At 35.6% G+C, this 15,714-nt stretch overlaps 1 protein-coding gene across 4 annotated transcripts in view; it reads left to right on the top strand.

Moving 5' to 3' along the window:
- Positions 1–15,714, top strand: part of LOC108697217 (cadherin-23) — a 599,373-nt gene that overhangs the window by 318,510 nt on the left and 265,149 nt on the right. For all 4 annotated transcript variants that reach the window (XM_041571124.1, XM_041571128.1, XM_041571125.1 and 1 more), the window contains one exon: positions 14,087–14,236. In XM_041571124.1, coding sequence (XP_041427058.1) covers positions 14,087–14,236 — 150 coding nt within the window. The remainder of the gene's footprint in view (positions 1–14,086; positions 14,237–15,714) is intronic.

The raw sequence follows: 15,714 nt of genomic DNA, 5'->3' as shown, positions 1-15,714 counted from the left end.
GTGATGTAATTTTTGACACATGACTCACTAATACTTGTGTTTTTTACTTAATAAAGTACTCCTGGTTGGAAAATATGAGGGTATTAGAAGTAACCTTGGAGTTTCATGACCTGTATAAAAGCAAGAGGCCTTGGGCCTCATACTTTTATATGGTCATGGAGCTCCTCACTGACTTATAATATCCTTATATTTACAATAGGGTTACTTTATTCACTTTATCACATACACTTTTTAAGGTCCCCAAGAAAAATACTTTACTGTATGACAAGGGTTAGCAAGAAATGAATATGGCATATAGCTCATTCGTGGCAACACTTTTACAAGTCCTTTGTTCTCTTATTGCAACATAGTTCATGTAGAGACTCCAGTTTATTTATACTACCCCCATGAATACTGATTTATGGTATTACCCAAGGGACTAAGAATTGGTCCAAAATAATCCCTTGCCTGGCTAATCCTGAAATGAGACAGAGAATATTAGGTTGTAAAAACAGCTCAAATCTATCACTGTCCATTACCCTAACAAAAGATTTTCTACAGCTAGACTACTGATTTCTACTGCTAGCACGTTTCACTTTTAATAAAATCTATTTAGATATAATGTCTTCATCCTCCTTGTATGGGAGTGAGAGGAGAGTCATTTTACTTATGCAGATATTTGATCAGTTTTAATTAAAATGTAGCTAAGCAGAAAAAGGAGTGATAAAGGGGAAACAAGTCTATTTAGTTTGATTTTCTGTCAGTTGGCACAATTGATTAGAGAGACACGCTTATCTAGGAAACACAAAATAATCACATACCTATTGTACACACAGCAATTCAAGTAAATGTAAAGCCTACTTTTTAAGGGCATTAAATTGATAACATGTAGCCTAAACTAGCCATTATCTGGCATATAAACATTCATGTTGTACCATATAGCAGCCAATTTACAATTGTAGGTACCTGTTGTCTGTTGCAGTTTTTTTTTATCATGGGCTTGACTTTCAGCATATATTTTGTCTTCCTTGGAGCCCATACCAAAATCTTTTAAGGGTACTATTCATTTCCAGAACCCAGGGAAGATGATCTCTTTTGCTCTCATATACAGGTACTGCACATTGGTTATAATCAGAGTCTGCTGTCTCTTTAGTTGCATTCTTGACAATAACGCCCTTTTACTTGTTCAAATAGGACAGGATACTTGCAATAGAATTCATAAAGCATAGCAATTCCTAAATCTACTTGTACTTTTACTGCCTTTCTGCAGTAGTGTAGCAATGAGCATCCAATGCTTTCTGCTTCCTCTCTTCCTATGGGTATGAATGTTGATAGTGAGTAGTCATCTAAGTAAACTACTTATTCCCTCCATCACTAGTGATGAGCAAATTTTTTCACCATGTATGGTTTCACAGTAAATTCCAGAGTTTTACCGCCAGTGAAAAGTCTCACAGAACGGCTCCACAAATTCCCACATGTTAAGTTTCACATGTGTGAGAGGACAAAAATGGCAACCATAGACTCGCAAATTTTTCGCCGTTTTGCAACATAGGTTTGAAAATTTTGCAAACAGGACAGATTCGGTCACCACTAGTTACCACTAACAAAATCCAGTGGACAGTATTAACCTGATTAAAAGAGGTTAGGTTCAACTGCAGTCAAAAATTGTGTTGCTATAACATTATTAGTGGTGTCTCGATCAAGCAAAATAGACATGAAATTCTGGATGGATAACACTTAACTTAATTTCTTCAGACTAACTTAATTTCTTTTTATGAGAATGTAAGTAGAGACCTCGATTCTGGGATGGCAGTGGATGTGATTTACTTAGATTTTGCTAAAGCATTTGATACAGTGCCACACAAAAGGTTACTGGTTAAATTAAGGAATGTTGGCCTGGAACATAGTATTTGTACCTGGATAGAGAACTGGCTAAAAGATAGACTACAAAGAGTGGTGGTAAATAGAACATTTTCTAATTGGACCAGTGTTGTTAGTGGAGTACCGCAGGGCTCTGTACTAGGTCCCTTGCTTTTCAACTTGTTTATTAATGACCTGGAGGTGGGCATTGAAAGTACTGTTTCTATTTTTGTAGATGATACTAAATTGTGCAGAACTATAGGTTCCATGCAAGATGCTGCCACTTTGCAGAGTGATTTGTCTAAACTGGAAAACTGGGCAGAAAACTGGAAAATGAGGTTCAATGTTGATAAATGCAAGGTTATGCACTTTGGCAAAAATAATATAAATGCAAGTTATACACTAAATGGCAGTGTGTTGGGAGTTTCCTTAAATGAGAAGGATCTAGGGGTCTTTGTAGATAACACGTTGTCTAACTCTGGGCAGTGTCATTCTGTGGCTACTAAAGCAAATAAAGTTCTATCTTGCATAAAAAAGGGCATTAACTCAAGGGATGAAAACATAATTATGCCTCTTTATAGCTCCCTGGTAAGGCCTCATCTGGAGTATGTAGTGCAGTTTTGGACTCCAGTCCTTAAGAGGGATATAAATGAGCTGGAGAGAGTGCAGAGACGTGCAACTAAATTGGTTAGAGGGACGGAAGACTTAAATTATGAGGGTAGACTGTCAAGGTTGGGGTTGTTTTCTCTGGAAAAAAGGCGCTTGCATGGGGACATGATTACACTTTACAAGTACATTAGAGGACATTATAGACAAATGGCAGGGGACCTTTTTACCCATAAAGTGGATCACCGTACCAGAGGCCACCCCTTTAGACTAGAAGAAAATAACTTTCATTTGAAGCAACGTAGGGGGTTCTTCACAGTCAGGACAGTGAGGTTGTGGAATGCACTGCCGGGTGATGTTGTGATGGCTGATTCAGTTAATGCCTTTAAGAATGGCTTGGATGATTTTTTGGACAGACATAATATCAAAGGCTATTGTGATACTAAGCTCTATAGTTAGTATAGGTATGGGTATATAGAATTTAATTAAAAGTAGAGAGGGGTGTGTGTATGGATGCTGGGTTTTCATTTGGAGGGGTTGAACTTGATGGACTTTGTCTTTTTTCAACCCAATTTAACTATGTAACTATGTAACTTATACCTGCTTTATAAACAGTGTTGAAATGGCCAATCATGTTGCAAGGTAAACCTCCAATTGGACCTGTTTATCAGTGGGTCTCCTGCTCATCCAAATAGTTGGTCTTGTATGCTATTACTATGGAAAACTCCATATGTTTTACATAAGAATTATGGTCAGAGACATACAAATGACCCCTGTGTAATACAGGCCCATATATTCAAAGTTGCAGAAAGTACACTAGTACTCTAAAATGGAACTTGCCTTCTGTGAGGGCAGGACATGTAGAACACCAAAGCAAAGAACCCATGACTGTTAGAGTGAGAAGTACTAAAATGAGTCAACAGTCCTTCACAAGGAAGTGTAAGCCTACACACATGGCATTACCTTAAAACCAAAAATAAGAGACTTTATTTAAGGAATTACGTGGCTTTCTGTTTTAAGAAGTCTTTCACTGTAGAGATGAGAAGAGACATTTTAGGGAATATACTGTATAAATATAAGTGGCTTTAAGAATAATAAATACAATATAAAAATCAAAACCTAAATTAAAATAGTTAGGAGGGTTATGGCCTAAAGCTTTTTTGCTTGTCCCTTGGCACCCCATTCAGACACTTTACATAAACATCCAAAGTATTTTAATAATAGAGCAAAATAAAGAATGCTGACACTATCCATACTGACCTGTATTTTGTTATCTCTTAAAGTGGAACTAAGTGCAGTTTTCCAATAACCATGACCATGGTATTCCAACAGCATCCATCTTCCTTAGCTTACAGTTCCTTTTTATGAACACCAAGTAAAGATTGCATATAAGACTGAAGAACTGGTGGTGAGTTGCAACTATATGACCATAGTTACAGATAATAAACCAGACAGAGTCTCATCCTGAGATTTATTGGAATATCCTGGGACCTTGTTTTAGCTTAAAAAATGTTTAAAGCAGGGAAAACATTCTTAAAAGTGTCAGTACTCTACAAAATTATTTATGTAGTTTTGTCAGATTTGTGTAGTTTTAGAGGATTTTTTCAACCTCGACTAAACTCACATTTTAAAAAAGCACAAATGTATTCTTATTTATTCAAAAAATCCCAATATACAAGTCTAATAACAAAACAACTAATAACAAGTGGAACAAATAAGACAAACAAAAACTCTAAATCCTCGTTTTTGTAAGAATTTTAGTTTGATTATAGCCAAAATAAATCCAGAAACCTCTAATAGCTTGAAGTAAAGTAAGATTTTACAATTTGATAAGGTCAGCTCCCATTGACTTCTACATGCCATTGCCATCTTTTAAATATTGTTTTAGAGGGTTTCATGGTGTTTACTTTCGGTTTACAGTAATTATTCTAATACCAAAAAACATTCTTTTTAAAATCCATTTTGGCCTTGAAACTGTACAGGCAAGTAAAATGTAGTTAACAATTGCTCAATATCTCAGCAACTCAGTCCCTCTTCTTTCCTTGGCTTACATAAAGAGAGGCAAGTGATGCAATGCTGGAGGGCTGGATAAGATGAATGCATGGTAAATACTAATCCCATCAAACCTTGCTCTTTTGTGGGTTGCAGATAAACTTTAAAATAAGGGAATCGTTTTCAGATTCACAGCAGGGAGCCTGAAGTCTTCCATGCCTGCAAGTAAGCAGAGAAGTGAGAGGGTGAAATCAATAAACACACAATGAATGGTTAAGGTTGCAAATGAATTTGAGAGATAACATTACAAACAAGAAGGACTCTAGTTGCTAATAAAGTTGTGAGCAATATGACAACTGTGTTCATCAGGAAATGTTAAAACATGCAGAATCTTTACTTTGTAGCAAAAAATGGTTAATTTTTTTATGATTCTGTTTTTTTGAATTGTGCCATTTTATATTTGTTGTGGAAATGGTTGAAGCATAGATACAGTTCAATAAGTGGGGGAGTACAACATAATTTACAGGTACTGCAAATTTAAAGCATTCACTACCCCAAATACAGATGGAAGCCTTCCTGTGGCAAAAGTGACACTTCTACAAGCAGCATCATGGAAGTAGGGAGGCCACATGGCCATTTTTTACTGCTTTAAACATGAATGTAAATGAGAGTGTCCTTAAAGGGGACCCGTCACAAATAAATTGTTCAAAATCCTATTTTATCATATTAGTCAAGCAAAATGAACTTTAATTACACAATATAAATTCTTAAATTGTAAATTGTTGAATCCTTCCCTTCCTTCAGTCTGGGAATTCATAATTATAGCATAATTTTTGGACACTGTTATTAATGCAAGAATTGCATCATCTCAGAATCTTGTTTGTGCACCAGAATGGGGGACCTGATATCCATCCCCATGCCCTGGCTACACAATTAAACAGTGAAGACAATGCGGGAAAGTGTGGAGAGCAGTGACATCTAGGAAGTGCTGAATGGAAAGTAAAAATAATTAGGCATAGAGGAAGGGCAGACAATATTTGACTGACAGCTGAGATTTTTATTTTAAATGAGTTTACAACAGCTATGAATGCTTTAATAAAAAATAGAAATTGGATGTCATGCTTAATTTGAAAAGTAATTTTATTACACAGATTTTTGTGTCTTGGTGACAGGTCCACTTTAAGGTAGCTATATATACTACAATAGGGACAGTTGTGTTGGCTGATAATGTCTGCTAATCATTGTTGCATGTACAGTATGGTTACTTGTCTGTGATCCCAATATATTCCAGTTTGTCTGTCCAGGCACAAAATCTGGTCCTTCAATATCTCTAATTTGCACGTTTTTGTGGCACTGGTGGATTGAGCACATGTATGTCTCCGCTGTATATTTGTTATAACCTACAATTATGCATTTATGCAAACTGATTATTTGTAAAGTACTATTAAATATAAAAGTACTATATTTGCCACAATTAGTGAAAAATACACAGGGCCAGAGTATTAATCAATTTAGATATTACAATTAAGACATGAGTTTAGAGCTCAGTTTGGCTTATATCAGAGCATATGTATATTCTATAGATTACATTTTGAGGAAACCTTACTCTAAGAAACTGGTATCTTGTTTATATAAAGCTTTACAGAACATGCTTCCATCAGGTACTCCCCTCCATTACGGATGAACATTGGGAAGAAACTAATTTTTTATTGTGTTAAGTTTATTGGGATAAGTTGATCTTGCAGCTGTTTTACTATACTCCAGAAAGGTTAAGTAAAATCTACACAAATAGATCATCAACATGTCCTCGGTGTCAATCTCTCCTAGCTGATTTTTATCATATGATATGGTCTTGTCCAGAGATTGGAAAATACTGGAAGGGGATTATGAAAACTTTAAATGATAATCTGACCATCACATATACTGTGTATATATATATATATATATATATATATAGTAAGCTCCGGGATCCATAACAGACACTTTTCTTCTCTTTAAGACAGTTTATTTACATACAGGGGTGACCATTTCAGGATACAAAACAAATCATAAAAATAACTCCCGCTCATTGGGATCTACCTTCACACATGAAGCGTTCCCTTACTAAACTGGGCCCCTTGTGGACTACCAGTAAGTAAACACTTACTTACTTTGTTGGGGTCACCCCTGTACTCACAAATCTCCTGGGGGATTGCTCAGCCTCCTGGCTTTCCTCAGTGAGACAGACAGACCCTCTGTCTCTTGGTCTCCTCTCTCTGCACCTTGCAGTAGCAAATGGCACCCCCAGCCCCTCTGGGAGTTCCTCACACAGGCAGGTGTCCTTCCTGCTCTGTGTCCTGCTCTGAGAGAGATTCCTAACAGGCTCACTATAACTAAATACCTTTCCACAGGACAGCCTTCCTGTGGATTGTGAGCTCTAATCCATGAGCTGGACTACTGGATCAGAGTACCTGGCTTGCCTGTTCTTTCCAGAATACTCCAGCAGGACCAGGCTGCCAAAGCCTTTAAACAGAGAACCTATTCTCTCTTTATGAACACCCTTCCTGGTGCCTACCTCTCACATTAAGGAGAACTTAAAGGGAAAACACATATTTTCCCACATTGTTTTGGTCACTCTACCACTATATATATATATATATATATATATATATATATATATATATATATATATATATATATATATATATATATATATATATAGTGAATAAAGTACCCCTCTTGTAAAATATAAGGATATTATAAGTTACCGAGGAGTTTCATGACCATATAAAAACACGAGGCCGAAGGCCGAGTGTTTTTATACAGGTCATGGAACTCCGAGGTAACTTATAATATCCTCATATTTTACAACTGGGGGTACTTTATTTATTATAATACACAAATTTTAGTGACTCATGTGACAGGAATTACATCACTACTCACCGTTTATAACTGATGACATCACTACTCACCGTTTATAAGGATATAATTTACAAGATATTCATGGCTTTTGTGTATTATATATATATATATACTGAACTAAACAAATTAACCCAGCACTATCATTATACAACTTTAAGGAACATTTGGATTAAAGAGAACTTATCTGAATTTGGCAAAAAGAGACACTTTTGGTTACATGGTTTGTACAAAGTATGCATAAGCTGATGCGCCCCGCCCCGGACACTGCCTTGGCGGGGCGCATCAGCTTATGCATACTTTGTACAAACCATGTAACCAAAAGTGTCTCTCTTTGCCAAATTCAGATAGGTTCTCTTTAATCCAAATGTTCCTTAAAGTTGTATTAAACAGTTAATTTGTTTAGTTCAGTATATGATATAAGCCACACACCCATGCACCAGACTGATTTTAATTGCAACACATGGATGAGCTGCATTTTTTGTTTTTATTTTTTAAACTTTATCACCTTTTTCATCATATCAAGACCTTGGAGTGCGGTTTTATTTCTGTTTATTATGCTATGCTATAACCAGCACCCAGGCGGTTGTATATATTGCGAGTGCTCCACTACAGACTGTATATATATATATATATATATATATCTTCACCAGAATTCTGTTTGTTTGGTAAAATAGATGAAATTTTGCCTAAAAATAAAACTAATATTTTGTGCAAAACATTACTATTTTATGCTAAAAAAAAGTAATTACTGGTTAAAATCTAATTCCCCTAATATTTCTGTGGATTAACTTGGTTAGTAAAATGTTACCTGATGTAACACTTACCTATGAAGCTAGATGAACACCAGAAAATGTTTTAAGATTTGGGGTATTTGGGTGGAGGTTTACCCAGAAATTGCAAATGAGTAATGAATGCTAAATCTATATGTAGAAAGTGTGATATTTGTTACTATTTACTGGTATAATTTATTTATTATTATTTATTGCTGTTATTATGTATCGGAAACTCTGATGTAATTGATAATTGAATGTTTTAAGGAAAAGCAATAGAAACAAATACTTACAAAAATTCACATGCAATTTCCAGCGTCCTCTTGGATACCAATGAAAAAAGGTCTATATTTTATAGTTATAGTTTATGTGTTTAGACAGACTTTGCACTTGATGTACTAAATGACATCTCTGTGATGACACTCTATGACATCTTTGATGCCACCTGAAAATAAAGGAGGACTATAAATCCATACAGTAGGACCTAATTTTACACGTTTCAAGGCACCAGAAAAATGGTGTAAAATCTCAAAAAAATGTTAAATCAGGGAAATGTATTATATAAAGGTGGGACCAGAAAAAATTTAATTGAGTAAAACATTTTACATCAGGAGATGTAAAAATGAGGATTCACTTAAAGGAACAGTAACGTCAAAAAATAAATGTTTTAAAGTAAGGAAAATATAATGTACTGTTGCCCTGCACTGGTAAAACTCCTGTGTTTGCTTCAGAAACACTACTATAGTTTATATAAATAAGCTGCTGTGTAGCAATGGGGGCAGCCAATCAAAGGAGAAAAGGCTCAGGTTACACAGCAGATAGCAGATAAGCTCTGTCTGTCTAACGGTGTTATCTGTTATCCATTCGTTAACCTGTGCCATATAGCCGTTTTTCAATTTCCACCATTGCTACACAGTAGCTTGTTTATATGAACTATAGAAGTGTTTCTGAAGCAAATAGATCAGTTTTACCAGTGCAGGGCAACAGTACATGATATTTTCATTACTTTAAAACACTTTCATTTTTTGGTGTTACTGTTCCTTTAAAGGTGTTTCCCTGGGGAAAATGCAAACAAATCCATTTTAAAGCAAAGGATATTCAGACGCCAAATGCTACTAACACAGCTGTGCAAAAAACTCAAATTGAGAAGTTTTATTCATAACTTAAACATGTGCATGTTTCAATGTAATATTCTTCATTGAACTTTAACACGTGCTTAAAGGTAGCGAAAACTTTGGAACAAACGGAACAACTTTTTCATTAAAAAGTGTTATTACATACACTGTGCACTATTGCAAACTATAAAATTCTTTCCTGTTGTCACATGTTTGCAAAAGCAACATTTTTATAACATTGATTCGCATTGTGAACTAATTGCGAACAATTTTTTAGTTAGCGACCATTATTTCATTCCCTATATGTACTTTTATGTTGGCTGGACTATCCTTACCAACCCGAATTCTCATTTACAATTGCAGTGCAGCTGGCAAAATGCTTTTTCTAAGATGCAATTCTCCGTGTTTTTTTTTTTTGTCAACGGTGCAGTGTTTTTTCCCAGTTTTTCAGTGTCCAAAACACACACTACTGCATTTCTGTTTTTATCACACTCAACTATATTTAGTATGGGGTTGGCTTCACTTCCATCCAGACTTTTAGTATCATTGCCAATGGCATCAATAATGGCAATAACATGAGATTCATTTGGCACAAGCCAGTGGCAGCTATTACCCAAGCTATGTGGCAACCCTGGAATTTTTGGCATGCCAAGAGTGCAGGTAATTCCAGGGTTCCCAGTGCCAATAAATATGCATGTGCACAATTCAAAAACAGACATCAGACAACGAAAATATTAAGAAAAATAATACAGCAAAAATATTCAAATATTTAGTGAAGAAGAAGGAGAAATAGCTGCTTATAACAGTGAATAGCAGGAAAATAAAGCAAATAAATCAATAGTAGTTGTCAATACATGAGAATATAATGTTAAAAATAGTAAAATAGTATAATAATAATAATAATATTTTTCTTGAAAAAGATCATTTATACATGGCCAACAAGAAAGTATTTTACTTCAAATAATAGTTTTGACATATACAGTGTTATATGTTAGCCATACATAATAAATTGAAGATAATAATGACACAATGTTATTCTAACATTTGGTAAAATAATGCAAGCGTGAAGAAGAAAAAAATGTCTTGAAAGTTGGCTGCTGTATAAGTAATAAGAAGATTAACACAGAGAAAAAGTGTCTGTAATAATGCAATGGGATCCTTTATCTAGAAACCTGTTATCTAGAAAGTTTCAAATTATGTAAAGGTACTGCATTTTCCCTGAGAGGCCATTATAGGCAAATAATTAGCATTTTTAAAAATAACTAACCTTTTTTCTATAAAAACAGTACCTTGTAGGTAAATCCAAGGTCCCAATCATTCTTGATAATAGATCCTATATAGTACAAAAAAACATTAACAGAGGCAGCAAACATTCTTTTGGCAGTGTACATGAAATCATGGCAAATGCATTCATTTCAGTTGGAAATGTGTTATAATGATCCAGATCTATGATCTTGTGAACTGTCTGAGTTTAATGCATATTGTAAATGTACAGCTAAATGCACATTCCACCTATAGCAGTAGGTTCATTTCACTAAGGAGGACTGCCCTGATGTACCAAATTACAGCAAGTAATTATGCCAAAACAGCGCACTCAACAATAAAAAGTGGGTTCTAGTCCTGATGACCCATTATTTGTTTTACACTTCCTATAAACAATAGAAAAGTGCTGTGTAAATTGCTTGAACAATGTTATTCGGTAACAATCCCTAAAACATGCTTATGCAATATACTGTATGGTATACTGTATTAAGCTATACCCTAGCTCTCCTTTAAGTAAAGTTAAAAAGAGTAGGGATTCTTTATAAAATTGTTCTACTGTATTTGGTTCCGGTGTGTAATAGAGAGTTTGGCTTTTTTACCCTGCTACATTTATGTGACTGAAGTGGAAGAGTTGAGAGCAAATTCTGATCTCTTCTCTAGCTCCCTGCTGTTACGCTCAGGTAATTTCCACCATTAGAGTTCCCTCGGGCATTTAATTGAGCAGCCCTCCTTAAAGAAGTTTGTTCTGGGGGAAAATTGGAAAACCGGCAGCCTTTATTAATAGGTACAGTGCACTCAACACTATTGGAACATGCAGTACCGGTCCAAAGATTTCCTGGCAGTGATAAGTGCTAAGCTTGCTCTTTTAAGCAAAAAGCTGCCTTCCAGGTGTATTGTTAATAAAAGGTTTAGCAATATGCAGATCTTTAGACTTATTTATTCTACAGGTGTCATATTAATTTTGATGTTTACGAGCAACATTTTTTATATGATAATGAACCCATAAACTTGTTTTGTTTGTGTGCAGATGTCAGAATCAGTGGTCAATATTTTAAAATTATTAAATAACAGAATTATATTATCTTTATATATAGTTTTGCAAATTATAAGGTTAAATTAAGCTTAATGACTCAACTGCAGCATTTAATTGCCAGGAAACCATCCTAAAATGTGACCAGTGACAAGTTAAGCACACACTTGGCGCAGGAAATGATATATACACCTGGATCAGGAAGAAAAACATCCGCAACTCATCCTATTGAGCATTTATGGGATTGCCCAACCATCCTTCTGTATACAAGCAGATCAGAGCCAGCTTGCAAAAACTGAAATCAGGTCTGCTAACATCACCCATAGTTAAGTGATGTTAGATAATTAAGTATTCCTTAAAATAATAGGGGCCATCCTCTTCTTCCACTCCCCTAATGCAAGCCGAATGATTACTTGAGTAAAATCACATGTTTGGGAAAATTTAATTAAAGAAGACTTACCTGATGATCTATTACTGCATTTTGATGCTAACCGTGCTGAGTATATTGTCACAGTAGATGGAAACTTCCATATGTGACATTGACCACAGAAAAAAAGAATTTAAAATTCCTGACTTGGAGGCAGGTTTTAGATGCACAAAGACCATTTTTACTCCAAACAGAACCTCATGTAAGCTGTTAGGCCACATGGGAATACCAAATAACCAATCAAGCCCTTATTAGGCAAGCCCGAGAAACATTTTTTTCATGCTTGTGTGGCTCCAAAAGCCTTTTTTTTTTTTCATTTATGCTTAGCTATTGTCAGTATTTGCCTGTTCTCAAACCCTGGTTTGCTTGATGAACTATGCCTGCATTAAACTTCTCAGCCACTGGGAGTTTTTAGAATGGACATTGGTAAGGTATCCTGAGAGTCTCTTCCAATTCATTTCCAATTATTCAATCAAGGGGCTTTGGAAGCAACTCCTGGTTGCTTGATCATTGAAACATAAGAGCCAGATGTATTGTTAGTATGGTCCTGTGTTTCTTGTTCCCATTTGCCGCCATTGTTTCTAAGTCCCCATCTGGTTCCCTGTTCTTGCTCTGTGCCTATGTTCCTCCACTCCTGTTCTCATTGCTTGTTGGATCTCCTGATCTCAATAAAACAGTCACCTTTAAATCATTCTTTACAGACTTTACATGCAAATCAATAAAAATACTGCATGTCACATTTTCCTAATTGTTTTCATTTGCCAATATATGCTGTTCTCTTGCAGTGACAATGCTGTCATGCATAGATAAAATAGTGTTAAGATGCAAAGGAGTTGACTGGATTATATGATGTGTGTCATTGAAAGTAAGGGTAAAATATCTGGCATAGCAATTCTTCAATGTATTACCGCACTCTTGAGATGTAAAAAATGGAATGGAGTGAAGATAAAAGTATTAGTAGAGGGAAATTTATGTATACAGGTGTAGGGTAAATTATCTGGAAACATATTATTCAGAAAGCATGGGTTGTTTAAACTTTAAGGGGCCGATTCACTAACTTCGAGTGAAGGATTCGAAGTAAAAAAACTTCGAATTTCGAAGTGTTTTTTTGGGCTACTTTGACCATCGAATGGGCTACTTCGACTACGACTTTGAATCGAAGGATTTGAACTAAAAATCGTTCGACTATTCGATAGTCGAAGTACTGTCTCTGTAAGAAAAAACTTTGACCCCCTAGTTCGCCATTTAAAAGCTACTGTAGTCAATGTTAGCCTATGGGGAAGGTCCCCATAGGCTTTCCTAAATTTTTTTGGTCGAAGGATAATCCTTCGATCGTTGGATTAAAATCCTTCGAATCGTTTGATTCAAAGGATTTAATCGTTCGATCGTTAGGATTATGCCTAAAATCCTTCGACTTCGATATTTGAAGTCGAAGGATTTTAATTCCCAGTTGAATATCGAGGGTTAATTAACCCTCGATATTCGACCCTTGGTGAATCGGCCCCTAAGTGAGCTTTTAGTATATTGTAGAATGCTCTAGCAATTGGTTTTCATTATTTATTTTTTATATGTTTTGAAAGTATTTGCCTTCCTCATTTGCCATTTCTCCAGTATTCAAATGGGGTCACAGACCCAAGCAGCCAAAACTATTGCCCTAAAAAATAAAAATGAAGACCAATTGCATATTGTCTTAGTATATCACTGCCTCTACATCTACTAAAAGTTAATTTAAAGGTGGACCACCCCTTTAAAACATATTTCTGTTTTCTCTGTAATAACAAAACAGTACTTTATACTTAATCCCAGCTAAGATATAAATAATCCCTATTGGAGGCAAAACAATCCTATTGGGTTTAATTAACGTTTAAATTATTTTTAGCAGACATAGGATATGGAGATACAAAATTAAAAATATCCCTTATCAGTGAATAAAACCATCTACAGTGCAAGCCTCTAGGGATAAAAATAAGATTCCCTTATCAGGCAATGATCCCTATATCTACAGTGGAGTGGGTGATTTTTTCACAATAAGGAGTGTGGTTTGACAAAAAAAATTATGTTGATATTTTCTTGCTAAATGTAGATGCTTCATATATATCTTATTTTGTCCTGATTGCTTTCTTAACCTTGTTTTCTACCACAGGGTTTGAATAGTGCCTTTGAGGTTTACTTGGTTGGGAATAACTCAAACCATTTCATCATTTCCCCAACCTCTGTTCAAGGGAAAGCAGACATCCGGGTGCGTGTCGCTGTTCCACTGGATTTTGAGACAATACCACGTTATGAATTCTCGGTAAGAATCATTCATCCATTTGTGTTTGTCATTATTTTATTATTATAATTATTTTAATAAACAAAATGCTAGAAAGATTGCCCAGGAAAGCTGGTCCGTTACAAGGAGCCTACTTTTATCACCCTGCAGAAACCAAAAAAAGTAAAATGCTGGTGGTTTATGACTTTTGTCAAACATCAGTAAATAGGGCATCACAAAAAGTATAATTTAAAATGAAATATTTGCTAAATATTATTGAGTACTTTTATAAAACTTGAAATCCTGTAGGATTCCTAGTTATCCAGTCTTGGAGATAAATCAATCATATCAGCTCAACATGAAAATTGTATTGATTCAGTTGAAAATCCTTCTTTACCACCTGTATAAAAATTAAAGGGTATTAATAGTTCAGATCTTCAATTGGTGTGAGGTGTTAGTTATTCTAGTAAGGCAAATTCATCTACTTTTCTGTCTTCCACATTTGTCCTACATTAGGCTTGACAAAAGGCCCAAATCTAACTACCTCATGAGTTAATAAAATGCTCATCACTGGTACAACTGTCTCAGTAGTGCCACTGGTGTTTTTGTTTTTTCAAGTCTTGGAAAATGCTAACACAATAAACACAATATTGTGAAAAGGGTATCGTCCTTGTGGACCCAGTATCATCTGCTGATAAATTCTCATGGGCACTCTGCTTTCTTTGATATCTAATGTAGCCCTGGCACTATAGTGGGGACCTGAGAGTATGGAGTGATCAATATAGTCTGTCATTACTGTGTGTGTTGCATTAATCATATTAAAAGCCTGTTGAGAGATTGCTAAGGTTAGACAAATGTCGGGATGGATTCACCAGAGAGCTGGGTCTCGTCGGCATGTTTTATTTATTGTGAATGTATTGCTCAATTAAAATCCTCTCAGCTGGAATAAATCTTTTTAACCACTTTCTATCACTTTGTGCTGGTTACTTGGTATGTTTCTTGAAATTTCTGAGCAGTTAAAAAGTATATTTAAATACCCTGCTATTTTACCAGGAATATCAAAACTAACATTTTCAACAAGAAACAATTTAATAGTTTAAAAATGAGATCCACATCTACAGTAATCTGGAAGCTCACTGGTTGGTGGGTTTACTCTACTTCTGCTACCCTGCTGAGGGCAGCACTGTTGGTGTTTCCACTGGGATAGTGCAGCTGCTGTTATTTATTTATGACAATTATTGACATCAAGGAGAGAGGGGCATGCTCCCATAGTGTTAATTAAATACATATATTGCACTGTAGTAAAGAAAGCTTATCAGAGGATGTATTATTTGGGATGCTTGTTTTCTAGTTAAGAGATTTTTCTGAGCTGCCTGCTCAGCTGCTCTAGTGAACATCATAGACAATCGGTTGTCCTGAGTTAATCCTTAAAGGAGAATTCAACCCGTAATAAAAACCCCTCTCCCCCCTACCCTGGGTTGACCCCTCCTCCCCCCAGCCTACCTGCCCCCAAACCCCCC

The sequence above is a fragment of the Xenopus laevis genome, chromosome 7S (genome assembly GCF_017654675.1).
Source record: "Xenopus laevis strain J_2021 chromosome 7S, Xenopus_laevis_v10.1, whole genome shotgun sequence".
Lineage (NCBI taxonomy): Eukaryota > Metazoa > Chordata > Amphibia > Anura > Pipidae > Xenopus > Xenopus laevis.
Note: the sequence above shows the minus strand (reverse complement) of the source record. Positions and strands in the feature narration are given on the sequence as shown.